The sequence below is a fragment of the Lepidochelys kempii genome, chromosome 20 (assembly GCF_965140265.1).
Source record: "Lepidochelys kempii isolate rLepKem1 chromosome 20, rLepKem1.hap2, whole genome shotgun sequence".
NCBI lineage: Eukaryota > Metazoa > Chordata > Testudines > Cheloniidae > Lepidochelys > Lepidochelys kempii.
This window is the reverse complement of record NC_133275.1, coordinates 2,691,102-2,717,642: the sequence shown is the minus strand read 5'-3', so window position 1 is coordinate 2,717,642 and position 26,541 is coordinate 2,691,102. Positions and strand designations below refer to the sequence as shown.

At 60.6% G+C, this 26,541-nt stretch overlaps 2 protein-coding genes across 4 annotated transcripts in view; one reads left to right on the top strand and one right to left on the bottom strand.

The window, feature by feature from the left end:
* The window catches only part of CS (citrate synthase), a 15,952-nt gene extending 2,483 nt beyond the window's left edge, over positions 1 to 13,469 (top strand). Inside the window, exons 1-12 of one of the 3 annotated variants that reach the window (XM_073319042.1) lie at positions 2,130 to 2,287; positions 6,528 to 6,663; positions 7,424 to 7,474; positions 7,778 to 7,885; positions 8,814 to 8,879; positions 8,965 to 9,101; positions 9,283 to 9,466; positions 10,307 to 10,506; positions 11,157 to 11,286; positions 11,379 to 11,480; positions 11,595 to 11,804; positions 12,190 to 13,469. In XM_073319042.1, coding sequence (XP_073175143.1) covers positions 2,145 to 2,287; positions 6,528 to 6,663; positions 7,424 to 7,474; positions 7,778 to 7,885; positions 8,814 to 8,879; positions 8,965 to 9,101; positions 9,283 to 9,466; positions 10,307 to 10,506; positions 11,157 to 11,286; positions 11,379 to 11,480; positions 11,595 to 11,804; positions 12,190 to 12,360 — 1,638 coding nt within the window. In that variant the 5' untranslated portion in view covers positions 2,130 to 2,144 and the 3' untranslated portion in view covers positions 12,361 to 13,469. Of the gene's footprint in view, positions 1 to 2,129; positions 2,288 to 6,527; positions 6,664 to 7,423; positions 7,475 to 7,777; positions 7,886 to 8,813; positions 8,880 to 8,964; positions 9,102 to 9,282; positions 9,467 to 10,306; positions 10,507 to 11,156; positions 11,287 to 11,378; positions 11,481 to 11,594; positions 11,805 to 12,189 lie in introns of those variants that run through there. The other 2 variants (XM_073319043.1, XM_073319044.1) reach the window with 2 other exon arrangements.
* On the bottom strand, positions 13,442 to 26,541 carry COQ10A (coenzyme Q10A). The gene is made up of 5 exons (XM_073319049.1): positions 26,358 to 26,541; positions 19,959 to 20,111; positions 19,361 to 19,553; positions 19,118 to 19,219; positions 13,442 to 18,521 (listed from the first exon to the last, which is right to left on the bottom strand). The coding sequence occupies exons 1-5, from the start codon at positions 26,435 to 26,437 to the stop codon at positions 18,354 to 18,356; spliced, it is 696 nt and encodes a 231-aa protein (XP_073175150.1). The 5' UTR covers positions 26,438 to 26,541; the 3' UTR covers positions 13,442 to 18,353.

The window sequence follows — 26,541 nt, the reverse complement described above, 5'->3', positions numbered from 1 at the left end:
CAACTAAACACCTGTAGGCCTGAGACACCTGCCCAGCACCTCCTGGGTCTGAATTTGCTCTGCTTTGCTAACACAGCTTTGTGGCTTTACCCTCCCCACTCTCCTTCCCCACTTAGGCAAGTCCTTGAATAGTTACATAATTCCTGGAAATTAACCTCTGAGGCAGGTTTGTACTCAGGAGATGCAATTTCGCCCAGTGAATAGGACGCTGGGGTGGGAGCCATGGGCCCTGGCTTTGCCACTGACTTGCTGTGTAACCTTGAGCAAGTCACTTCCCCTTTCAGTGTCTTGGCTTTTTTCCCCTTCCCACCCATATCTGTCTAGATTGTGCTGTAAGAGCCAACGGGCCTCTCAGCACTACAAATAGATCACCCTAACCTTCCCTGGGGAATGTTCTCCGGAGCGTGCCAGGTCCCTCTGTGGCAGTCACCCGAGGAGCTGGAAAGCGGTGAGATAACAGCACTATTTAGCACCCAGGGCTGCACAACTGGGAACTGGGCTCGAACTCTCCACCTGTGAGCTCCTTCGGTCGGAGCGTGCATTGTCGTGGCTGGTCCTCCTGCGGCCTGGCAATGTGGAAATCCATTGGGAGGAGGGATGAGACGCTTGGGGGGGGGGGGGGAGTGTAGGAGGGGATGAATAAGAGGACTGGGCAGGAGTCAAACTGAAGCTCGGAAAGCTAAACCTTGCCAGCTAGCCTGTGGTGTGTGTGAGGTCTCTGACTGTGCATAATTTAGTGGGTAAACTCCCCTGTGGGCCTTCTGACCGTAATCTGATGTTGCCACCTCTCCACCAATCATTCCTCCCCTGGAATTGCAATAGTGGGGTTCTGTCACCAGGAAAAGGTTAAAATGACGTTTGGCTGCTTTAGCCTTGTGATCTCCCATTGGACTGGGAGTGCTGGGCTAAAGGTCAGGCTCTGGAAGAGGAGAGCGGTGTTTCCAACAAGAATTCAGAGTTACCAGTCCAGGGACTCAAATTCAAAGGCAGCCTCTGACACTTTAAACATCTGTACAAGGAAAGGGGGTGAAAATGAAGCCATGGCCAACAGCGCAATGATCCTTCCTGGGGGTCTGGACTATATGGGATTGGAGGTCGCAGGGCTCTGCGAAGAGGTTTGGACTTCAAGCTCCATGGCCTTGGCAGAAGACGTGCGCCCTGCATTAGGAAGGCGGTGCCTGCCAGAGGGCTGTCTGCAGCTGTTGGGTCGCGGGTTCCAGCTGTGAGCTGACACTGTCCGCCATGCTGCCTTATGGAATTTGACCTTGGGATTCCCAGCAGAGCTTGGGATGGAACCCAGGAGTGCCGGCTCCTAGTCCCCTTGCTCTAAACTATGTGGCTGGCCCTGCCATATGCAGACCAGCAACGCATGGCCAGGCTACGTGCGAGGTGGGCGTACAAAGAACGCTCCTGTGGCCCTAGGAGATGTCCGTCTCCTATCCTTGTTGGGGGAGCAGGCTCTGTTCTAACTGTCCTATTGTACTGTCAGGATTCACACGGAAGGGGACTGAGCTCAGATATACTTACAATTCCTCTTTGCCTTTTAACTGGAACCAGAAACTAATTATCAGTGGTAACCATAACAGCCCTGAGTGTTTCCTGCTGATGTGATCACTTTAATCCTCTTAGCGAACCACGCCCTGGGCCTGAAAAGACTCCTCTGTAGGCCGCAAGTGGTCCCATTTCACACACCCCACTCTGTCCCTTGCGGCCTTCTACGCCGGCACTATCTTTCCGTCCAGTGACGCTATCGGAGCTTCTGAGATCCACCTGCAACGTGGTTCTTGTTGTGTGGATTTGACTGATGTCCGAGAAACAGCCTGGGCTAGTGGGTAGGGCACCAGACTCGGAGTCTGGAAACCTGAATTCTGTTCCCAACTCTGTCGCTTTAATCTCTGAAGCACTGTGTTGCTCTGGAACTGTCTGAAACCCTGAATAACGATAAATCCCTTAATTGGAGAGGGTTGGAAACGGGTCTCCCCTCCTGCTCCTCTACCCGTTCCTCTGGGAACCTGCCCCTTGCAGGGTGGACTGAGCAAAACAGGCTGCGGACTTGCTTGTTTTACCACTGCCCTGGATTTCCTTGCTTAACTCCTCAGAAGGTGACGGCTGCTGCCCTGTCCTTTTGTTGCCCTGCTGCGCTGATGGATTGCTCCATACAATGCTCAGCCCTGCAGCTGCTGCTTGCTCCAGGTGTGTCATCTCCTGTACCCATCCTGGGGAGGAGCGGGGAGTGGGCTGGTCCATTCAGGTCTTGGCGTCTCGGCAGCGACTGCCCACAAAGGAGGTCAGTTGGAGTGCGTCGTGCCGCGGGGCTAAATCTTTGCAATAAAGCAGCCTCTGGGTGGAGGTCTTTGGGGGTGGGGGTGGGGGTGCTGGGCGTGGGGGAGTTGGCCCAGAACACGTTCCTATTCAGCTAATTCTGGCTCCCCCATAATGAGACATCTGTGACTCTTTCGGCTTCTTGTGTCGCTCAGCTGGTTGGAAAGAGAACTAGGAAACCGGTGCAAAGCTCAGTGTTATTAGCTGCTCTGGTTGACAGCGAGAATGGAGTTTCATTCCTAGTTCAATCTGGGTTTTGTGGGTCTATCGCTTTGTGCCATCTGCTCAGCTCACCCAGCCTTTGCAGCAGGGCTCTGAAACTGCCGAATCTTCCCAGCCAGCAGGACCGAGCAGGGGGAAATATGAGTCACTTCATAGCTATGCCAGCGCCCTCCCTCAGGGACCTTGTGTGTGTCACAGAATCCACTGTCTGGTGTGGGGGGGACCGAGTCACAGCACGTGGGGACACAGGTCTGTCCCATCAAACTGCAGCATGGCTGAGTAGCTGGGCCAACGGCAGCAGCTGACCCAGGGTAGGAGGCAGCTTTGTCTAATTGCTAAAGCAGGGCATTGAGTCAGAGCCAGGCTTCTATTCCCTGCTCTGCCCTGACTGGAAATGTGACTTCAGACCAGGCCCTTCCTGGCTGTGATGTGGGTGGATATTACCCCCCCACACCCTGAGAGCCCCGGGATGGAGCTAGCTGCAAGCTGTTTAAAACTAGCTGTGCCAATGTGGTGTGCCCCCCACTCCAGTGGCTTGAGCCCAAGGGTCACCCTCCCGCTTTCTTGCTGGAGGAGACACCCAAGGAGGAAGCTGTCTCCAGGCTAACATTGTGCTTGACACTGGCGTGGCCTGTGGTGTATCTGCAGTGCAAGACTTTGCACTATGCCTGGCGGGTGAATCACTGACGGGGACCTGTTCCAGGCTAGCAGGGAGGGCTGGGCTCAGACTGGGACGTGGCTCTTTGTCCCAGTGTTCACCAACAACTGCATGACACTGGATGGAGGGAAGCCGGGGGCTGCCCCCTCTCTGGCTGTTTGCGTTTGATCCTCAGGTGAGATTGCAGGGCCCTCCGGCCCCGCCAGTGTTGACAGGGCCGGATGGCAGCCCTCTCCCAAGGCTAAACATGCTTGCGTTCGTGCTGAGCTGGGGTCGTGTCTGTTGGGCTGTTTTGCAAGGCCAAGCGTAGGCTGGGTGTGAGGGACGGTATCTGGAGTTCCCTGGGGCTGCCAATGGAACCATCCACTCCTTAGCGTGGAGCACAGCCGGTGTTGGTCTTGCTGCTGGGACTGAACGAGATGTAAACCCAAGAGGCCCCGAGCAGCACGGCACAAAGGGACGACTAGCGTAGCCTGCAGATGCGTCCAGTCTCCTGGCTTTGTGACCCCCTTTGTCAGTTCCAGCCTCTTGGTGTGTTTCAGTGGGTCGCCTTTCAGGCTGAGCTAGACCAGCGCAGAACCTCGATCCTTTAAATAAAAGCACCTGTTTGCATAAGAGGGTGAGCTCCGGGCTAGGAGCCAGACTCCGGGCTCTGTTCCCCACACTGCCGCGTCACCTCTGCGTCAGTCACCCCGTCTGTAAGGAGAGAGAGCGCACTTGACGGCTGTTGTAAGGTTAGACGTGAGGATGGTGTTGCTACGAACGTCGTCAAGGAGAGAAGTTTGCTTCTCATAGCGAAGGGAATATCTGGGTCACGGCTGCTTCTATCCACCCGCTGTCTGCAAATATAACCCGCACCGGCTCCCTTGTGCAGAGGTCAGAGTGCCTCCAGGTCTGGGGCGGGATGTTTGCTGCTTCCATACACCCTGTGCGGCCTGTTCTGGGACCCACGCCACTGGTTTGAAAGCATTTTCGGTTTGCTCAGAACAACCTCCCTGAACTTGGGCATCTGATCTGGGACCAGCTGCTCCCATTCCAAGAGGAAACCAGACTAAGTTATTCCACCTGAGTTCTCCTGTTCAGCCAGTAGATCGGAGCAGCCCGGTGGGAATACTGCCACGTCTCGGTGTTGTGTCCCTCCTGGCAACTCGCAGTAGTCTGGTGTCAGACCCTTCTGGTCCGCACTGACAGCGGCTGGATATTGAGTCCTGGGTTTCTAGATACTAACTGGCCAAAAGTGATTCCTCCTTTGGGCAGCCGAGTTAAGAGCTGCCTCCGTCCAAGCTGAGGTTTGCTTCTTGGTCTCCCCGCAGTGTGGGTGCAGTTAGATTGGCACAGAAGGAAATAAGCGATACTGGTTGCCCCCCCACCCCCCACCACCACTTGGGTTGTACTGACAGACCTACCCTGGTGGAAAACCAGCATGTTAGGCCAGGCCTAACCTGTCTGCAGTGGGGAGAGAAGACAGGCACAGAGTGAAACTTTCAGCTTCCATCCTCCCTCTCCATTTACAGCCCAGTGGAGGCTAGACTCTCTGTACCTCTCCCCGCCTAGAGCAGTGGTACTCAAAGTTCAGTGCACCACGATCCCCTTCGGACAGCAAAAATCACTACATGACATGGGGGGGCCCTCAGGCTTTGGCTTCAGCCCCAGGCCCCAGCAAGTCTAATGCTGGCCCTGGTGACCCCATTATAATGCAGTCGTGACCCGCTTTGGGGTCCTGACCCACGTTTTGGGACCTGCTGGCCTAGAGCCTAGGGTGACTTGACCCACCACATGGTCTCAATATCTGCTTTAGCATAGGGTCTCTGGAAGTGTCCCAAAGTGCTGCTTATCTTCCCTGGTGTTCGCTTGGACCTGGGAGCAGATAAGCTCCTGAGGCAGGTTCCCACCCTCTCTTGCCTTGGAGAGGACAAACCTTGGTCCCATCTGTTCTGAATGGTCAGCATAAGCCCCTGCCTGCTGCTCTGAACTTGTTTCGGGAATGGCTGATTTGTCTGTCCCCCATGTTGCAAAGCATCTCCCAGTGCTCGGTCAGGGCTGGGAGAGGTTAATGCTTGGGCTGGGAGATGTCCACAGAATGTGTGACTCCCTAAGGGGCACTCACGGACCCAGGGCAGTCTCTTTCACATGCAGAAAGTGCTGGGCTGGCTACAAGGGAAAACATGCTAAACTAGTTAGGCGGGGAAAATGCCACTTTTCCCGTGCAGGCCAGCTATGAGGCCTGGCTTCCTGGGCTCAGAAGCCGTCCCCGGATGCTCCGCACCAGAGCAGGAGCGTTGAGTCCAGGCAACAAGACTGGAGCTTCTAAAAGCTCTGCCCTAGGAGTTACTGTGGGGCAGGAGCTCGCAATCCGTGGTCCCTTCTGGTCTTGGAATTGATGACTTCCACCTGGCTCCTCCTTGGAATTTACCTTCCACCTCCCTGGATCCCAGGTGGCTCCAGTTTTCCATATTGTTACTTTCACCGCTGTGTGAAAGTTCCTCTGCACTGTGACCCAGCTGCTGTTTTCCACCCCAGAAGTGGCTCCCTCTTAGGGCAAGTCTACACTAAAACGCTGCATCGGTGCTGCTGTAGGAGGGCTCGGTAGCTATGGCAATGGGAGAAGCTCTCCTGCCGACCTAGTGCTGGCTACACGGGGCGGGGGGTACGTCGATATAGTGACATTGCTCGGGGTGTGGATCCCCGCCCCTGAGTGACGAAGTTACACTGATACAGGTCTGTAGCGTAGACCAGATCTAAGTGGCTGCTGATGTTATCCCAGTGTCAGTTTCTAAAGCCCTTGGACCCCCGTTCACACACAAGGCGTGGCATGCATGTTGAGATGTTTGCATAGCTGGGATTATTCCACTGTTCTCTGCAACTCTTGCTCTTCCCATAGCTGCAGCACAAACCCATGGCTGTACAGCCCCGTGGCTGGGTCTGCACAGCTTCGGACCAGGTACTGCAGGTGCATGGAAGGCATGACTGGGTTGCGTCCATGGCTAGGCATGTTCCTCCGTCATGGACGGTGGGAGATACCCATTAACTGTGCCTGAGCCCCACTCGGTCCCCGATTCCTGGCTCAGCAAGAATCTGCTTAGGAAAGTGGCTGAAAACTGAAGGGAGGGGCGTTACTAGTGACTCAGTGTGCTAGAATAAGTGAAGGAACCCGCATCTCATTAGCCAGCTCCTGAACGTAACTAGCCTTGTGTTGGGGGCCACTTTGTGTCATTTAAAGGCAGCATTTCAGTCCCTGAGTGATGTGCTCCGAGGGTAAACGGCAGCTTCCGGAAAGATTTTAATTTTTCTCCATAAGCATGTGTCTGCATTTTACTAAACCCAGGCGATGTTCTGCTAACTGGTCCCTACATGGGCAATGGGCAGCCCTGATCTCTGGTGCTCAGCTGTTACCCTGCAGTGTTGAAGGGCCCAGCCGGTCTCTCTCTCCCTGCTCCGATTGCTCCGGATGCAGCCTGCAGGTATTCAAGGCCACTCACCCAGCAGGATTGGCTGGTTCTGAACCCGTGTGGTGCCCTCCCCCCACCCATGCCTACGCCAAGCCAGGAGTGACTCATGCTGCTCTCTCAGGGACCTGACGGAGTGCAGCTGTAACTGACAGCAATGATCCCGCTCCCTCCCCTGCCAGCTCTTGCCAAGCATTGTGCGGATGCTGCTGACGCGCTAGTGGGGGTGTGGCGAGGGCATGCCCCTAACGGGAGCGTGGTGGATTCATTCACTCTCTCCAGATGGAGCGAGAGGTGGAAGCGGCTTTCCTGGTGTGTGATCCGTGCAAAGCAAAACGAAATGCCCCGTTTCCTCCTGGCCTGGCATTGCTGATCCAGAGAGGAGGCGGTGGAATTTAAATGTGTTGTCTTTGTCCGGTGCACCCACCTCCTGGACAAACTGCTCTGGCTCCAATAACTCCCTGAACTGGAGCTCTGCTTCCGCATTCCCACTCTGACTCCGGCTCTTACTTGGCTCCCAATCAGTGACCTGCTCAGAGCTGAGCTGTCTGATTCTCCTGCTTGCAGCAGAGAGTGCAGAGGGAAATATTGGGATGGGGGGGCGTGGGGGGGGTGGAGCCATGAGGACACCCTGGTATGATTGTTTCCCTGGTGGTGTCAGCCAGGTGATACTGACCTGCCTAGCGCAACGCTGCCGTAGGCTGTGGGTCTTACGCTCCATGTCGCTGCCAGGCTAATGCATAAGAGGCCCCTCTCTCTCTCTCTCTCTCTGCAGAATGCACCATGTATATTCTTCGCTACCCGACACGCCAGCTCTACTTCCACGGTAAGTAGAGACCTCTGCCTCTCGCCTCGGGGGGTGCACATCTGGGGAGAACTGTCCTTGGCTTCTCCAGTTCAGCGGCTCCAGCACCGCTCACGTCCTCGCCCCAGAGGGAAACCGTCCCAGAGCCGCAGTCCTAATCCCGTTGCTTATAGGTCGCTGTCTGGCCTCCTTTGGAGGGATTTCTGTGCAACACAAACCAGAGATCCTGACCGGCTCCGAGGCGCAACGGTTAGCGATGCTCAGCTCCGCCATGGCATTAGTGCTGCCCTCACCAGCTTGTTTGCTTCTCCCCCCAACCGCCAGAACCTGAAGGACGTCCTTTCCAACTTGGTTCCCAAGGAGCAGTCAAGAATCAAGAGCTTCAGGCAACAATACGGCAACACGGTCATCGGGCAAGTCACTGTGGAGATGGTGAGTGTGGCCGGCACGGGCCGGCGCTGGAGGGATGGCTCATGGAGAGCCAGCTCAGTTGGGGCTGGCGCTGGGTGGCGTGGGCACCTCCTTGATCTCGCTCACCGTCAAGGGAGTGACCTATCCCCACGAACCCCTGCGTCAGGCCGCCGGACTCGCCCAGTGTCGCCCCCTCCCTACCTCGCTGGGTCAGTTCCGCGGGCTCCCTTTCTTCCTGGATGGGCCCCCTGGGGGGTGTGATCTGGTGCCCCGCCCTGGTGGCGGCCAGTCGCTGCTGCGTCGAAGCAGTGTGGAAGACCCCTTGCTTTGCAGTGGCCCAGAAACACTGCTCTGGGCTGGGCACTCTCTCCTGCCCATCGCTTGGTGCCTGGAAATCGAGGCGCCATTGCCCTGCCCTTGGCAAGCCCAGTGTGAGATGGGAGCTACCCAGGCCCGGTGTGGACGTGGGGACCGTGGCTGCCCAGAGGCCTCCCCTGGTTCATAGGGTGCAGGCTGGCGGCCCCGCAGAGGCGGCTGGGGCTGTTGCACTAACACAGCTGGGCCTTTAGCTCGGGCAGGAGACGCTTGTGGCGTTTAGCTCCAACCATCGGGGCTGCCGGAGACCCAGCCAGGCTGTTCAGAGCAGCCCTGGGGTCCGCGTGAAGCAGAGGGAGCTGTCCAGCAGCGTCTCTGCCAGCAGCCTCCCGCCAGGCCCGAGCCCAGGCCAGCAGAGGAGCGGGGCTGAGGGGAGAACGGAGCCCTGGCTTCAGGCAGCCGACTGGGTGAAATCAGCGCTGGTGCCGAGAGGGGCTGCTCCGCTCCCCGGCAGCGGGGAGCAAACTCCGGCCATTAGCGCCAGCCCTGCCAGGTTAAAGGTGGCCTGGCTGCGGGAGAGGGAGCGTTGCTCCGCTGAACCCCGCTAACTGCCTCCTGGCTCTGTCCCTTCCAGATCTATGGCGGGATGAGAGGCATGAAGGGGCTAATATACGAAACCTCTGTCCTGGACCCCGATGAGGTAAGGCCTTCCCCGCCCCCCCACCACCCCCCCAGGCCGCCCCCTGCCCTCAGAGACTGATTCCCTTCTCCACCCTTCTCTCCAGGGCATCCGCTTCCGTGGGTACAGCATCCCCGAGTGCCAGAAGCTGCTGCCCAAAGCCCCGGGAGGGGAGGAGCCCCTGCCTGAGGGCCTCTTCTGGCTGCTGCTTACCGGAGACATCCCCACTGCGGAACAGGTGAGGTGGGGGGCTCTGGCCGTGGCTTTGGGGTCCGTGACTTAAGGCCCAAACTCTCATGGCCTCGCCAATGCTGCTGCAGCCTGTTCTCTGCGCCACACCTGGCCTGGCCCGGCAACCCCTCTGTGCTGCGTCAGGCAGTGGATCCCCGGCTAACCCCGTGGCGCGTTTCCTCCCGCAGGTGAGCTGGGTCTCCCAAGAGTGGGCCAAGCGAGCGGCTCTGCCCTCCCACGTGGTGACCATGCTGGACAACTTCCCTACCAACCTGCACCCCATGTCCCAGCTCAGCGCCGCCATCACGGCCCTCAACAGCGAGAGCAACTTCGCCCGGGCCTACTCCGAGGGCATCAGCCGGGCCAAGTACTGGGAGGTAGGGGGCTAGGCCAGGCCCAGCTGGCCCTCCCTGCTGCCCACGTTTGGGCCACAGAGAGCGTCCAGGCTGCGGCTCCCAGCGTGGCGTCTGGCCTGCAGCCGGCGAGAGCCAACCTCCCGACACCAGTGGCTGGAAGCTCGAGGGGCGGCGTGGGTGGATCTGGGGCCAGGGCACAGCGGGCTGTGCCGCTGACTCCCTCTGGGGCCTTGCCCGAGTTAGTTTGCCCACCTGTACAATGGGGCTAGTGCTGGGCTGGAGGATGGAGCGACGTTTGCACAGGGCCGGCTGCGCTTGTCCCTGTAAGGCAGGCGAGCTGGTTTCCTCTCGGCCCAACCCCCACCCCATGGCATCCGAGCCGAGAGTCTCTGGCTGTGTACCGGTGTACTGGCTGGCCTGTCTGGGCGGGTGAGTCTGCTACTCCCTGTAATTCCCATGGCTGCTCCTTCTCACTGCCCTCCAGCAGCTGTCCCTGCCCTTTACCATCCGTCTGAACTACCCAATTTCCCCTGCACCTGGCACGGTTGGCACCTCCCCTCCCCCGCCCGCGGCTGGGTAAAGCGATCTGCTCACCCAGGGTGGCGCGGTCAGGGGCCTGGCTCTCCATTTCCTGCTCAGAGCACTGGGACATGTTGGGATTTACAAAGGTGTGATTTTAAATCCCCAGCTATAGACATGGGCTGCCACGTCACTGAAATGCAGCCACCTCTGGGGTGGGACAAGGCAGCCTTCGAACAGCAAACCCTGCGCTGAGCCGGGACAGCGCGCGTGGCTGTGAACGGCCCAAGGATGCTGCGCCACTGGGCTCAGTGAGCAGCCCGCCTTCTCCCGTCCCTGCAGTTCATCTACGAGGACGCCATGGACCTGATCGCCAAGCTGCCTTGCATCGCCGCCAAGATCTACCGCAACCTGTACCGCGAGGGCAGCAGCATCGGGGCCATCGACCCCAGCCTGGACTGGTCCCATAACTTCACCAACATGCTGGGCTACACCGACCCCCAGTTCATCGAGCTCATGCGGCTCTACCTCACCATCCACAGGTGAGACCCCTCCGGGGGGCTGCGGCTGGGAGCAAGGCTGGCGTGGCGGACGCTACGTGGGGACGCCCTAGAGAGAGGCAGGGGCGTCCCCGCGTGGGAGGAGGAGGCCGAACTCCAGAGCCCTGCAAACAACGCAGCGGGGAGCCCCTGCCCCGCTCGGCAGAGCTCGGACGGGCCAGGCTCCAAGCAGGCAGGGGTGGAACTGGGGCGGGGCTCTGAAGGCTGCAACTGCTTTCCAGGGGGGCTGGATCCAGCCTCTCCATCCCACCCCCCACCCCCGAGAACAGCCGCTACCGGGCCGGAGCTCTGGCCAAGGGATCCCTCCCCCACAGAGGGGGCAGGGTGTCAGTGCGCTGGGCATGCAGGGGCTGTGCCAGGCAGTTTGGGCCCCTCTGAGCCACCATCCCTGCCAGCTTGGCACAGAGAGGCAGGGGCTGGAGACGGGTGTCCCTTAGAGCAGAAGGGGCCAGGTCAGGGAAGCAGCCGTCCCTACTGACCATGGCTCTGAGCCACCTGCACTGTCCTAGGGCCGCTGCTGCCCCCTGCTGGTTGGGAAGTTGGAGCTGCTCAGTGGGCCGGGTGGGCTGGCAGTCCCCCGGGTCAGGCAGTAGGTCGGCTGCTGCCCTCTGCTAACGGTCTCCTCTCTGCAGCGATCACGAGGGCGGGAACGTCAGCGCCCACACCAGCCACCTCGTGGGCAGCGCCCTCTCTGACCCATACCTCGCTTTTGCCGCAGCCATGAACGGCCTGGCTGGGCCGCTGCACGGCCTCGCCAATCAGGTAGGGGTCGCATCGGCTGGGGGCGGGGAAAGGGAGAGGGGGACACGGTCCCGGCCTTACCCCCGTGCCCTCTCTCTCGGCGCGTCTTGCAGGAGGTCCTGGGGTGGCTGACGAACCTGCAGAAGGAACTGGGCCCGGACGTGTCTGACGAGAAGCTGCGAGATTTCATCTGGAACACGCTGAACTCGGGCCGGGTGAGTCCCCCTGGGCGGCGGGAGCAGTGCTGAGTCTGGGCGGCTGCCCCCACTGGGAACGTGGGTCATGACCCCCCCAGTCAGTGCTAACCTTAGGCCCTCCTGTCGCTGCAGGTGGTCCCTGGCTATGGCCACGCCGTGCTGAGGAAGACGGACCCCCGCTACACCTGCCAGAGGGAGTTCGCCCTCAAGCACCTCCCCAAGGACCCCATGTTCAGACTAGTGGCACAGCTCTACAAGATTGTCCCCAACGTGCTCCTGGAGCAGGGCAAGGCCAAGAACCCCTGGCCCAATGTGGACGCGCACAGCGGGGTGCTGCTCCAGGTAAGGCGCTGGCCTGGGGGCTGCTAGTGGGGGACGGGACTCCCCACCAAGCCGGGTCTGGCTAGGCACCCTGCTCTGACCTGGCCCCTCCAGCCCCTCCTCCCCGGGCTCAGCAGTCCCCAGACTCTGAGTCCCCTGTGGCGTGGTGTCCGGGCTGAACTTCCTGCTCCTCCCCAGACACAGCCTGGCACTGGGGCTCTGACCGCCCCGGAGCCAGGACATCTCAGCCACTCAGAGGGCAGCCCTGCCCCCCGGCCATCACTCCCCAGTGACCACATCCCCTGAGCATCTCCCAGGCCCAGACCCTGGGGCTGCCCCTGCGGGCAGAGGCCGGACTGCTCGGCACTGGCCTGAACACCCTGCTCCACTCCTCTCCCCTCTGCAGTATTACGGCATGAAGGAGATGAAGTACTACACTGTGCTGTTTGGCATCTCGCGGGCCCTGGGTGTCCTGGCCCAGCTCATCTGGAGCCGGGCGCTCGGCTTCCCGCTGGAGAGACCCAAGTCCATGAGCACGGACGGCGTCATGCAGCTCGTGGGCGTCAAATCGGGTTAAAGAAAGGGATGGGGGGAGGGGGAGCCCGCGCTTGCCAGTTGTCCAGGGGACGTTTAAAGAGACAGTACACCTTTTCCCTTCCAAGGGCCTCGGCCAGACGCTAGAATTAAACCTTTCTCTGAGGCACTGACCGTAAGTTTCAGGTTATTTATGGTGTAAATTTAAGATTAAAACAATCAGCCCCCTGCCCCTCCCCTCTCCCCCCACCGCCATTAGCGGCACCTCTGTTAAACTCCTGATCCAACCAGAGCCCAGCAGCTCCCCTGGGAACCCCCGGCACGGGTTGGAAACCTGCATGGCTTTCTAGGCCAGCCCGCGCTATTCCCCGGCCAGGAGAGGAGGGTCCTTTCCCAATCATGTTGTACCGTACTGAGCGCTGCCTTGTCCATGGCGCAGACAAGCTCCTAGGCCCAGATCAAACCAGCTTCCTTCTGCTTGCTTAGTCCCTGACCCAGGGCCAGCTGTGGGGTGTGGGGTTGGCATGTGAATGCTTGAATCACTTCCTTTACCTTTGGTCCTCCTCCTCCTACCACCTTGAGTCTTGGGCCCCAATCTGCAGGCTCCATCTGGGGCATCTCTGGACTTTTCCTCCTCCAAGGGGCGGGGGCAGGGGCATCCTCGATGTACACTGGGGGGTTGGATCCTGCCACACTGGCATTGCTGGCTGAGACTGTCTCCTTGCTCCTAGCAGGGGGCAGGTCTTCCCGTGAGCCCCACGGCTGCCGAGGGGGAGAGTGGGGCAGGGGAAAGGCTTCCCTGGGAAAGTCTGCGAGTGGGTTTCCCTCTACGTGGCGTCCATGCCAGAGCCGTGGGGCTTAGCCTGGCCAAGCGAGGACGTGATTTTCTGAGCAGCCATCGGTAGCCGTGGGGCAGTGTTGCTAGCCACCTTCTTTTGAGCAGTTGCAGTGCAAAAGTGAACCTGGCTCCTGTCCTTTCTCCCGAGGAAGGACGCGATACACTCCTCCCCTGCCCCAGTTCTCTGTGTGTTTTGTGTGAATTCTCGTGTCCCCTAACCGCCCCCAGGGCGCTGGGTGGGCTCCGGCCGTGGCCTGGCGCGGCCTGCGGGTGGCTCTGTACAAAATGCAAAATAAATGTTTTTATTAACAAAACTGCTTCCCCGGTGTGTCATAGGCGCCAGCGGGTGGGATGCAGCCTGGGCCTGCCCACGGGGCGGGGGGGTGCCCCACTGCTGGGGAGGGGCCCTGGGGTTAGGACCCTCAGCTTAGGTGTGATTTCCCCGAGTGGTTCTGTGCCTTATGCCACCAGCCAGGCCCTGAGCAGCGCGGCACGCCCCCCCCCCCCCCCCCCGCACCTGCAGCCCCAGGGAAAGGGGGGGCCGGGGCAGCCTCTGGAAATGAGCAGTGCTGGGCTGAGTCCAGGGGCCATGTCCCTCATGGCCACAGGAGGGCGCCATTACCCTTCCCAAGGCTGCGTGGAAGGAGCCTCCTTCCCCTGGCAGCCCTGGGCCTGGGTGGGCCGCCTTGCCTGGCAGCTGGCCCTGGCCGAGAACAGCGTGGGCCTGGCATTAGGGCCTGGAAGTTAGGAGCTCAAATACTGCCCCCAGCAGCCAGGGCCAGTTGCTAACCTGGGGGGGGCAGGATGTAACTGACTGCCCACCAGCCCAGCCTAGGGTTAGCAGAGCTGCCCCCTGCCTGAGCAGAGGTCCTTGCTCCACCCCCAGCCTTTCCTGGCCTGCCCCACAGGGCAGCTTGGGGCCAGTTCCAACAGCCAGTTGTGTGCTGGGGCGGGGGGGAAGCTGGTGCCACCCCCCCAATCCTGCAGGAAGGGGGGGGCTTCTGTTGCCCAGGGGCCCCCAGCCATCTTTCCACAGCTGCTAAGCCCCTAAGGGGGTCCCCACAACTCCCCCGTTCCCTGCTTCCAGGGGTTGTGACTCATCCCAGGGTCCAAGCAAAGCTGCCTTTTCCACACACACACACACCCCCAACCCCCGTGAAGCTGGGCCAAGGGCAGCTGTGGAGGCTGAACGGGGCTCCCCACGTGAAACAGGCGCGTCTCGCCCAGCATGGGGAGGAACACGAGCAGCCGGTCCCAGCTCTTGTTAGGCTGGGCCTGGAAAGCCACGGGCCTGCCCTGCAGCCAGGCCTGGGCCTGCCGCGCTGCCAGGGGCCGGTGCTTTCCCCAGTCCCCGCTCCATGCCCCGATGGGCACTGGGGGAACGATGCTCCCAGAAGGTGCCTATGGGGGCAGGGGCAAGCTGGGGCCAGGTGATGCCAGAAGAGCCAACCCCAGTGCCAGGGCGAGGTGTCAGCCCTGCAGCTGCTGCCATGTCTGGCATTTCAGAGGGCAGAGCCTGAGCACTGGGGCAGGAAGGGCCCAGGAGCAGCCCCCACCACCCCAGCTTGGAGGGAGGCACCATGCCCTTCACCCAAACCCAGCTCAGCAGCCGGCCTTTGGCTGGGATTTAATGCAGCCTGAGTTGCGGCATTAGGGCTGGGGGCGTGTGCATCAGGTGGGGGCTGAGCTGGGGGAATTGCACACAGCAGGGCTGTTGCATTTGTCCCGGCCCAAAATGTTTCCTGTCTGCCGGCTTGTCTCTGTCTCCCCTCATGGCTAAGGTGGGCCAAGGACCCTCCAGCTGCGGCAGGCCCCGCACATGGGCTCAGCTTTCCCCGTGCCATGGCTCCGTCTCGTGGCAGACGGCCAGGATGCGACAGCAGCGGATCCATTGCTCATGTTGGTGCTGCCCCCATCGCGCTCGGACCCCAGTGGGGCTGGGGAGTAGCCTGCTGGCCCCAACACAGAATGAGCCTGGGCGAGGTCGAGACCCCCTGCGCTGAGGGGAGGAGTCCTGCCTGGAGATGGGGGCTGGGGAGACCCACACCACAGAAGCCACCACCCCAAGAGTTGGATTTGCACCCAGGGCTGAGCCCTGCTGGTAGGTGCCGAGCGATGCAATCCAGCCCCCTCCTCACTCCCTGCTGGGGGGCTGCCCTGCCAGGCACGCTCCGTCCCCCAGCCTGCTTTGCTGCCGGCAGCCCTTAGGGAGCACCTCCAGCTGGTGAGGGCCTGGGCAGCTGCTGGGGAGTCTGGGACGTGGCCCGCTGTGCCCCACTGTGCAGTGGGTGCCCGGGGCCAGGGAGTGCTGGGCACAAGGGCAGATGAGGGGCAAAGCCAGGTGCAGCCATGCTGAGCGGAAAGGGCCTGGCCAGCAGCGGGCCCACAGGGCGGGCTCCACTTACCCTCTGCCCCGAGTCCAGCCAGGGTGGCCCGCAGGAGACAACCTCTCGGGTGATACTAACCTGCAGAACCCAGCCCCGGAGCCACCACAGACACCCCAAAGGAGGCGGCGATCCCACTTGCCAAATGCTTTTTATTGGCCTAAAAAACCCACTTCTCTGGGCAGAACATTTCTACAGTCTCTTGGATGGAGACCAAAGTCCCACGCAGCGCACAGAGGGGGCGGCTGCGGCCCAGCCCCAAATGGAGGCTGGGGGGGTTTCCCCCTCACCCCTGCATCAGATTGATACACCCCCCTCATGTGCATTTCTCTCGTGAGCCAGCTGAGGCCATGAGGGGCAGAGGGCAGCCTGGGGGTCAGGCTGATAAGGTAGCAGGGCAGAAGGCACGGCTCAGGGCAGGGCCCAGCTGCAGCCCTTGATCAACATCTCCTGGCCCCAGGGAGCGATTTGGAGACGGGGAAGCGGGTGAGGGAGCCCGGCTGGAAGCAAAGGATTAAGGGTGGGGCAGGGATTCAGGCAAGAGGCCTGGAGCAGATGAGACATTCGCCTGTGGGCAGGCCCCAGGGCTGCTGCTGGCCCCCCCCGCCCATGCAGTCAGCCCCTCGGGGGGCCAGGGCCCCTCATGGGGCAGCACACACCCCAGGGCAAGTTGGCACCTGGAGGGGAGGAGGTGATTCTGCTGCAATGGGTGCAGGGTCTCAGGGGGCAGAGGAGGAGGTTCCTGGCTCAGAGCGAGGGGCTGGCTACCCCCCAGTTCTGGAGACAGGCAGGTCCCCTCAGAGGCCATTCAAGCCCTCACTGTGGTAATGAATCCTGTGCCGGGGGCATTCGGGCTGAATGAGAAGCGGGTCCCAACCGCCCCCTGGGCTCCTCCCCCTTCCATCACTGCCGTGACCCACCTGCTGCCACGCTCAGGGCATGGGCCCCGCTGCCAGCTCCCCCCAGAACCCGAGGGGGAAGCTCTGAAAGCACTCTGCGCCTGGCCTCTCGTGCGAGGCCAACGTGCAGCAGCCGGGATCCTTCCCCCACTCTGTGCACAGTTACTGCTGTGCCAGCCCAATGCGGCAGGACCCACGCCGGGCCCTGGGGCCAGTGATTCTGCCCTCCTCCCCCGCCCGCACGTGCAAAGCGTGTCTTGTATGTAACGCCGGCTCCTTTGCACAGCAGGGGGGCCGGGGCGCAGAGTCTGCGGCGAAGCAGGCCTCGCAGCGCTGGGCCTGGGGGCGTGGGGAGGGAGCCAGGCTCTGCTCCCCACTAGCCAGCAGCTCCCATGGGGACAGAGGTGGCCGCACGGGCTGGCTGTGGTGTGGGCCACACTTTGAGCTAAGCTGCAGCTGCTTTTCAAGGTGACAGGGCCCTTTCTAGGCAGGATCCTCTCCCTGCCCCAGCACTCTGCACGCTCCATGACCTTCCTCCCCTGGCGGAGGACAATGGGGCTCTGTTCACTTATCTCCCGCACCAGCCACGGGGCACGCTCCCCAGACAGAGCTGCTGTGTGCCTGGGCTGGGGGGGGGTGGGGTGAACAGCAGTGTTCTCACCCCCTCCCTGCCCTGTTCACCACATGGCTGGGGCACAGCCAGAGGAGCAGTGCTGGCCAAGGACAGCTCCGCTGTGGGGCCGCAGCCCCTGGGAACTGGGGCCCTGCTCCCCCTGCCTAAAGCCTTCCACTGCCAGCCAGAGGGGAACCCCTCCTGCACACATCTCCAGCTCCTGATGATGCCCCACGAAGCCTCCAAGCTTGCTCCATCCTGGGTCCCTCAGTCCTTATTTCCCGCCCGCGCGGCTCTCCCCAGGGAGACGGGGCCCAGGAGCCCGAGCAGCCACCGGGGCCTCCTTCTTGGGCGAGAGCCGGGGCAGCACTATGGGGGCCAGGTGTAGCCCTGCCATCTCCCTCCCCAGGGAGTGCTCCCGCCATACAGGGCGAGCTCAGCGGGATCCCACCTGCCAGGCTCGTGGAGCAGCTGCCAGCTGAGTCCCACACTGCCCTCCTGGCACTTGCCCCTCGCCCTGCCCTGCCCGGATTGCCCATTCCCGCTCTCTGCCGGGGCGCCAACCAGGCTGCGTCCACGCCCCCGCCCCCTTCCGCAGGCCCCGGATAATGCAACACTTGCTCTCAGCACTCGCTTCCAGACCAAATGTGACTCCCCTCTTGCTCCCGCCTTCCTAAGAGTTGGCGGGCAGCTACTGTTATGTTTGCTCGGCCCTTTGGCTGTGCTCAGCACCCCCTGGGATGGGGAGAAGTTTCTGATCCGTTCCACACACCCCACCCCGCAAAGGACCGCAGGCAGGCGAGCCGAGACCCTGATCGTCCAGTCCACGTGCGCATCGCCAGGGCCCCGCCCCTCTCCCCAAGGCCTGGGGGAAAGGCAGTCCGACCAAGGGGGGGCTGGCACACGCAGGCCTGCTGGTTTGTGCTGCGAGGGCTGCGCAGAGGGAAGGACGAGGATTCCTGCAGATCAGCAAGGGGCAGGGATTGCTCTTCCCTGCTCGGAGGGATTTTAAACAAGACCCCCCACCCCCAAAATAAAATACATTTAAAATAAAGTTAGCTACAAAAATATGGAGCCCGGCGGGCAGGTGTGGTTCTTCTGTGCAAGATGGCAGGCCTGGGGGACGCTCCGGGGCAGCCAGACCCAGCCACTCCGGGTACGTCCCCATTCTCGGCACAGCAGATAAATTAGAGAGACCGTCAGGAGAGGTGAAATCAAATAAATAGTTAAAAAGGCGGCGGGAGGCACTTGGACGCCCTGCCCGCCGCCCCGACAGAGTCTGCACATGCGGCCCCGACCCCCTCACGTTTGGTGAACTTCGTGAAACATGAGCTCCCGGGGGATGCGCGTCTCCGGCCCGAAGTTCTTAGCCGCCCGCCGCTCGAAAGCGGCCACCATCTGCTTGACCACCTCGTCGAAGAAGACCGTGGCAAGCTGCGAGTGCAGCAGGGAGCGGAACTCGAAGGAGATCTGGGGAGGACAGAGAGACGAGGGGCTGGCAGAGCAGGTCAGGCCAGGACAGAGCCCTCCCCTGAAACAAAGGGCTGGGGGACAGGGGCTGCCGGGCTGCCCATGTTCTGCAACACCCAGCGGGGAACCTGCCATCATCGGCAGCACGCAGCGAATAGTCACCTCCACACAAAGCCCACGGCCCAGGTGGGGAAACTGAGGCTGAGAGGCTCACACAGCAAGTCACTGACAGAGCCAGGAGGAGAACCCAGGAGTCCTGACTCCCCGCTCCACCAGGCCCTGCCTCTCAGACAAATGTGCCCAAGTGGAACATTTGCTCTTGCTTCTCTCTCCCTCAAGACACGAAGAGCAATCGCTCGCTCGGTGGCTGACGGCAGCATTTCGCGCCCTGCTTACCTCCCGGCTCAGCCTCCTCCTGGAGGCTAATAACCTGGGGACTGGTGCTTCTAACCCGTCCATTACACAGCATGGGCTGGCTGGCAGCCACCTCTCTGGTCCATCCCCAGTGGATTCACTGTAGAGATGGCCCCGCATGGCGACAGGGCGAAGGTTGTGGGAGGACCCCTTGGACGGGGCAGGCCAGGGGTGGGGCTTACCGAGAAATCCACTGTGCAGGTGCGGGGGTAGCCTGGGATGCCAGGGCTGAAGCGCCAGCTGGTCTCCAGATGGTTGAAGAGCCTCCCATCAGTGCAGATGGCCTGAGAAGGGACAGCAGGAGCGTCAGTCGAGGGGCCTTGCTACCAGAGCACTGGGAAGCCAGGCTCCCTGGGCGGCTGAGTGCCCCCAACCCCGCACATCCCTCATGCTGAGAATCCCTGGGCGCTCCCCGGCAGCCTCACCTTGACAAGGTGTGGGCGCACCAGGGTGACAATGGACGTGTATCGCTCCAGGACGGGCGGGAAGCCCACTTCCAGCTGAGCCTTCACGTGGCCTGTGCGCTTGGAGACCACCACCGACTTCTTGCACCAGGGGACAAAGTGCTTGTAGTCATCCACGTTGGACACCACCTCGTACATTTCCTGCATGGAGTACCTGCCGGGGGGAGACATCTGGGCTGACTCAGAGCTGCCGTCCTGCAGGCACAGGGCAGCGCGGGGGCTCGGGGACGGGCTAGGGAACCATTTGCCTCTGCGGCGCCGGTTCAAAGCCAGCTCAACTCCACTGCCCCCAGCAGCTGGTGCCATCCATGGCCCCCCCCCCACAATGTGAAATGAGTTTCATGGGTCTCAATCCGGTTCGGGGTGCACGCATCACGTCACAGACAGGTCAAGGGTTGACTGAGGCCTGGAGACCAAACTCCCCTTTTGCCACCAGCGCTGGGGCAAGCAGGTGAAGGACACAGCATGCTGGAGAATGCAGGGCAAGCCCCTAGCGCACTCATTCCAGCCCCGCCTTCACCCCATCCCCCCCTGGGGGAACACAGCCAATGCCACTTACCCTATAATCCTCCGCTCCGAATACTCCTTCCTTTTGTTGGTGAAAGGCCCCGTGAGATTGATGAACGTCCGGCTGTGCTGGGTCCAGTCCAGGCTGTTTAGTGCCCAAGGCACCCGGCTCAGCAGAATCCCACAGAGAGACACGGCCCTGCAACTGGAAACGGGTCGGGATTAGCAGAGACCGACCGGAGCTGGCTTGGCCAGGCAGAGGAAAGGAGTGAGGGCTACTCCCTTTGGAGAGGTCACCTGATGCTGAGAGTAGCTAAGCTCAAGGCCACTAAACGCAGAGAGGGGCTGAGGGAGACGAAGCGGACGAAACACCCTCCCCAGCCAGGGACAAGGGAATTCCCTCTCGCATGCCAATCCCATTCCCCTGGGGATCTCTCGGCCCCTAAGTGCTGCACGGCCAAGCTGCATGCTGCGATCTTTTCACCGCTCCCATGCAGCCACCGCTGGGTTGGCACCTGGCAGCGGTTTAGTGACACAGCAACTCTACCAACTAGTTTGTGGCAAGGAGCGACGCCGACTCCCATATCACAGTGAAGACTCCGCCTGCTCCCACCAAGGGGCTGTTTAATGAGCTACTCCTGGGGGAATTATGCACCACATCACATGCGCAGAATTTATGTCCCCCGCAGATTTCTTTGTTTCCCTGCAGAAAAATGACTTTCTGATGGGGAAGCAAAGGGAAGCCACAAAAGCAGTCATGCAACCTGCCTCATCAGTATGTTTCAGGTGCCCAGAGCAGCCGGCAGAGAGGTAAATCACTGTGTGGGGGCGGGGGGGGGGGGGCGCTGGGGAAGACCCAGCTGTGTGGCTCCTACCCTGCACCGGGCTCAGCTGCTAATCCCAGCTGGGCTGGGGAGGATGGAACTTCCTCTGCCCACCACCCAGGGCCATGTCAGACCCACCCCCAGATTTCTCCCCCAGCTATAGGAAACGCTGCAAACTCCCCCCTCCCCCACCACACTTCCTGCACCCATCACTCCTGAGCTGCAGGGGGAGGGATCTCTGTACAGGGAACTGCTCCCGCATCTGTCCAACTCCTGTGTATCCAGACCCCCTCATACCCAGACCCTCCTGCCGAGCCTCACCCCCCTCACACCCAGAACCCCCCCCCGCGACAACAAGCCCCACTCCCCCTGCACCTGGACCACCCCGACAAGCCACGCACACCTGGATCCCCACTGTACCAACCCCACTCCCTCAGCATCTGGACCCCACCACTGAGCCCCCCACACCCAGACCCCCCTGCCAAGCTCTATCCCCCCACAGCCAGACCCCCCCGCCCCGAGCCCCAAACACCTTCACCTGGACCCTCCCGGCAGAGTTCCATTACCGTTGCACCCAGAGTCCCCCAACAAGCCCCTGTGCATCCAGATCCTCCCACACCTGGATCCCCCAATGAGCCACATGCACCCAGATTGCCCCACACAGAACCTTCTCAATCCACACCTGGATCCCCCCCACACTAAGCCCCTCCACACTTGGATCCTGCCTTGCTGAGCCTGCCTGCGCACACCTGGTGCACTTGGCATGGAGGGGCAGGGCCCTGGATGTTTCTGGGGCAGGCCCAGTCCTTGCACTGTGTCAGGGTCGAGTGCAGCCTCACCGCTGAGTCTGTGTCTCGGGAGAGCTGCAGAGTGATCTCCCACCTCTGTGCAGCTAGTGGCCTGTGCTCCCCAATGCCATGCTGGAGCCTCCACATTTATTTGACAAATAAAATTTGCAAAATTTTGCAGAATTTGAAAATATTGTGGGCAGCATTGTTATTTTTTTGGTGCAGAATTTTTAATTTTTTGGCGCAGAATGCCCTCAGGAGTAATGAGCACAAGTGACCCAGACCTGAGCTTTGAAGTCTGATCATCTGACAGACGGCACTGGGCGGGAGCTCTGGGATCAGCACTGTCCCCGAGGGGAGAGCGTCCCCTGCTCTATCACTCACCCAGCTCCCTGCAGCACAGTGCCGGAGCGGGGTCAGCCCTGGCTCAGACGAGAGCTTGCTCCCACTAGCTCACTTGCCCTGCTCCCAGCCAGCAGTTCATGGCCTCAAACAAGCCCCCCATGGTAGGGCAGGGCGAGCGGCTGGCGGGGAGGCCTAGCGGCTGGCGGGCAGGCCTGGCTCTCCTGCAGGCCTCTACGCTCAGACACAGTGGCAATTTACTTCACCTCCTGCTTGTGCTCACTCAGATCTTTGTGGAGGCAGCTGGGGAGGGCTCCAAGGGCTCCCACCGAGAGAGACCCTGACCTTCTCCCTGCTGCAGATCACCTGCTGCTGAGTCAAGAGGCAGGCGGCCCCTCCCCTGTGCCCAGCCGGCCTTATGCAACAGCTGCCATTAACCTGCCCATCAGGAGGGCAGCTCAGAGCAGGAGGAGGAGGAGGAGAGATTCATTCACAGGAACAGCACTCAGCTGAGCTGGCTGAAAGCCAGTAAGGAGTGGCAAGCCCTTGGAGCCTGGAACCAGATGGGACATGGGGGGCGGGTGCCACTGGGAAGGGCCCGCTATGAGGCACAGGGACCACGCTTGCCCATCTCCTTAGTCAGGGTGGCTGGTGAAACACAGGGCACCCTGCTGAGCTCTGCCCTCCTCCGCGTCAATATGGAGCACCGGTGCTGTGAACACTGGAACCGATGTGGGGGCAGAGGGTATCTGGATTTCTTGAGAAGGAGGGTGGCAGGGGAAGCAACGTGCCACCCTGGCAGGTTTCCTCGGCTCTCCCGCAGGCCCTGTAATATCACCCTGCTGGCACCAGTGACCCATCGCTGCGTAACCATACCCGTCGGCTATGCTGCCAAGCAGAGATTTCAGGAGGAGGAGCGGTAGCCAGCGTTCTAAACCCTGGCAGGATGTCACAAGGCCCAGAGGCTTGGTTTGCCCTGCCCTGTCTGGACATTAGCAATGCCTGGCGCTTTCTGAAAGAGCAGCGATTGGCCAAGATTTCCTCTTGGATCCACAGCCCTGGCTGCTGCTTCCCCAGCATGGCCGCCTTTCAGCGGTCTTCGGCGGCTCTGGTATCTTTGGATGAAAGGCGCTCTGGCAAAACTGGGTCATTGACAGTAACTATGGGCTGGTTAGGACCTATTTATGCTGGGTTCTTTGGGTTCTTCTCCATGACCCTTGCAAGGCGAGTCAGTGTTATCTCCAATTGATAGATGGGGAAACTAAGGTACTGACTGAAAACAGGACTTATCTGCCAATGTCACGCAGCCTGTCAGAGGCATAGCTCACTACCCAGGTCATGCCTCTAATTCCCTTGTATCCCATTCGGAGTTTATCCTCTGGACCTCGCCCCCTGATGAAATTTCAGCTGGTGCTTTTGTTCCTTGATCCCCACAGCCTGGCACGCCAACCAGAGACAAGAGGAGAATCACAAACACAGACGGGAAGCCAGCAACATGTGACCTCTCTCCCGCAAACAGTCCAGAGGCAGTTAACAGCCCTCGCACCCTTGCCATTGGAATGTTTGTGCACACCAGGAGCAGGCTTCCGCTCGTTTCATTGGCAGGCTGGGGATCAGACCCACCCTCAGCAGGGTCCCGCTTTGAGCTGCACTGGTGGCGTGGTTGGCCTCCCACAACAGCCTGGACAGACAGTTGATTTCCCAAAACCCCCAAGTCAGCTTTGACGATCCAGAGTGAGACTGTGAACACTCCCCCTTCTTCCCCACTTGACACAGGTGCTGGAGCCAGCAACAGACCACTCAGTGCTTTACAAACACTCGCTGGTCGTCACTGCCCCTTCTGTGCAGGAGGTGACTATGCCCAGCTGGGGAGACTGAGGCACAGGGCGGCAATGCGACTCACCCACGACCAGGAATAGAACCCAGGAGTTCCTGACTCCCAGCCCACAGTTCAGACTGGTCGGGTTTTATCCCATTGGTTAAATGCCAACAAACAAAAAGTCCTGAAGTTCACAACCTCCCAGCAAGCTTCTGAACCGGCTGGAAGGGTGGCAATTGGACATTATAAAGACAGTAGGAACGAGATTCAATCCTGCCTTCAGGAAGTTCCTTCCAACATCCCGGCAGCTTCCACTCAGCACAATCAGGTCACATTCCATCGTCACTGGAAACTTTCCACTCAGGCTGTTCACTTGGATCTATAAATATATGTGTCTGAAAACGGGTCACTCACCCTCTTCCCCAGAGGCACAAGCAGAGGGGAAAGGTCTTTCTTTTCCAGTGTTCTGGGGCCACTCCAGGCTCAGATAGCCCGATGCCCCCTCTCCTTCCAGCGCAGAGGAAAGTGCAATGGACGTTGCTGGGGGTTTGGATTCGGTATCGCATCTGAGATCTACATGAGCCTAGAGATCGCCTGGGCCCCCTCAGCCCTGCCTGAGTGGATGGACAGACTCTCCAGGGGACAGACTCCAAGCTCAGAGCCATATCTATGCCTGACGCTGTGCAGCAGAAGAAGAATTCATGCAGCAAAGAGCACAGCCGTCAGCTATTTGTGCTTTGCCAGCCTTCCCATATTGTGTCTCAAAGCAAACACACGCAAATATTGCCTGCAAGGTGCCACCTCCTGTTATTTATTCTGTGCAGATGCATAGGAGAGGACTGCTGCCCTGAGGAACACGGCATCTCTTATACCCAACACGCCAGTGACGAGCAGCCGCCCTGGCCCCGTTTCAAAGCTGTGCACAACGCCACTTAAACTCTCTCCACTCCAAGCTCTGGGAGCGTCCCCTGTGCTAACGGAGGGATCTGAACTTGAAAAGCACCTACACTTATACCCCAGCTCCCACCTGCCAAGAAGCAGGACTGCTCTGCCAGCCCCAGGTATTGCTGACAGACCAATGCATTGTAGCAACTTCCTGGCACGGCACCTCCCACCAGAGGTCATCGCTGGAGGAGGTGCACGCCCTCAAGACTTCCAGGCCTTTTGAAAGGGAGGACATTCATTTGCAAAGCCTGGGCAAGAGGTGACACTGAATTCAGACCATCAAGTCAAGTTAACATCGTGTTTTCCGACTGAAGAGAGACTTTTACAAACTGCCATCTCTGGCAATCGCCCATTAACTAGCACCTGATTGCAGGGTTGCAGCCATGCGATTAGAAACTTGCAAAGGAGGTCAGCTGCTGAATCTGGATCCTATTTCCTCTTCCTGCAAAGCAGGACACTCTCTGGAAGGCTCATTACAAGTTATCATAACATCTTCCATTGCTAAAAAATCCAGCACCAACCTCCCCTACCCTGAAGGGTAAACCTAAAGGGCTGGTGCCATCCAGCAAACCCCAGGGGCTAGGGCTAGACCCATCCTTGCTTTAGTGATGCTAGATCCCATTTAGACCCAGCAAGTTTTACTAAGCCAGTGGTTGCCTGTGCGTGGTGCCTGGTCCATAGATCACCCATGGCCTATCAAGCCCTTGCAGCTAGTCTTCAGCCAGCTAAGGCGTTTTACTGGGGTGTTGCCAAGGGTCTGCAGCCAGCTAGCTGCTCACATCTGGCTCTTTGGTTCCAGATGCTAAATTCCATTAAAAGAAGCGAAGTGTCCGGGAAGAATTCCCCTCGCGTCACCGCTTCCTACGGACAACCACTGAAGTTGCCGTAGAGACGCTGGGAGGGGAGCAGTCCACAAGAGCATCTCTCTGGCAACAGGTGCCCCGGGGTGTGGGCCGGGTCCCCCGAACTTAAAACACCAGCTTCTCTATCCAACCCAGCCCAAGCCCCCACAGGACGTGAGCGGCCCTGGCCGGGTCCCCACTGCCTCTTCCGGCGCACCCAATGCAGCATAAAAGTGTCTCCCTCCCATAGACCCCCCTCTCTGGGCTCCTCCCCCCAGAAACCCCCCTCTCCTCCTCCATGGCCCCTCCCCCCAGAAACCCCCTCTTAGGGCCCTGGCCCCTCCCCCCAGAACCCCCCTCTCCGCCCCCATGGCTCCTCCCCCCAGAAACCCCCCCTCTCCGCCCCCATGGCCCCTCCCCCCAGAAACCCCCTCTTAGGGCCCTGGTCCCTCCCCCAGAAACCCCCCTCTCCGCCCCCATGGCCCCTCCCCCCAGAAACCCCCCTCTCCGCCCCCATGGCCCCTCCCCCCAGAAACCCCCTCTTAGGGCCCTGGTCCCTCCCCCCAGAAACCCCCCTCTCCGCCCCCATGGCTCCTCCCCCCAGAAACCCCCCTCTCCGCCCCCATGGCCCCTCCCCCCAGAAACCCCCCTCTCCGCCCCATGGCTCCTCCCCCCAGAAACCCCCACTCTGGGCTCCTCCCCGCAGAAACCCCCCCTCTCCTCCTCCATAGCCCCTCCCCCCAGAGACCCCCTCTTAGGGCCCTGGCCCCCATGGCCCCTCCCACTCTGGGCCCCTCCCCATAGCCCCCCCTCTGCCCCCATAGCCCCTCCCCCCAGAGGCTCCCTCCACGAACCCCCACTCTGGGCCCCTCCCCCCGGCGGCCCGCTCACCTGCCAGGCGGGGGCGCTCCCGGCCGCAGCCCCTGGCGCGCCCCCAGCCGCAGCAGCGCGCGCAGCCGCCTGGCCGCCATGGGGGAGGGGTCTGGGCTCCGCGCTCCGTCCGCCGCAGACACCGGCTCCGCCGCGCTGGACTCCCCCCTCCCCCACGACGTCACCGCGTCACTATAGAGCCGAC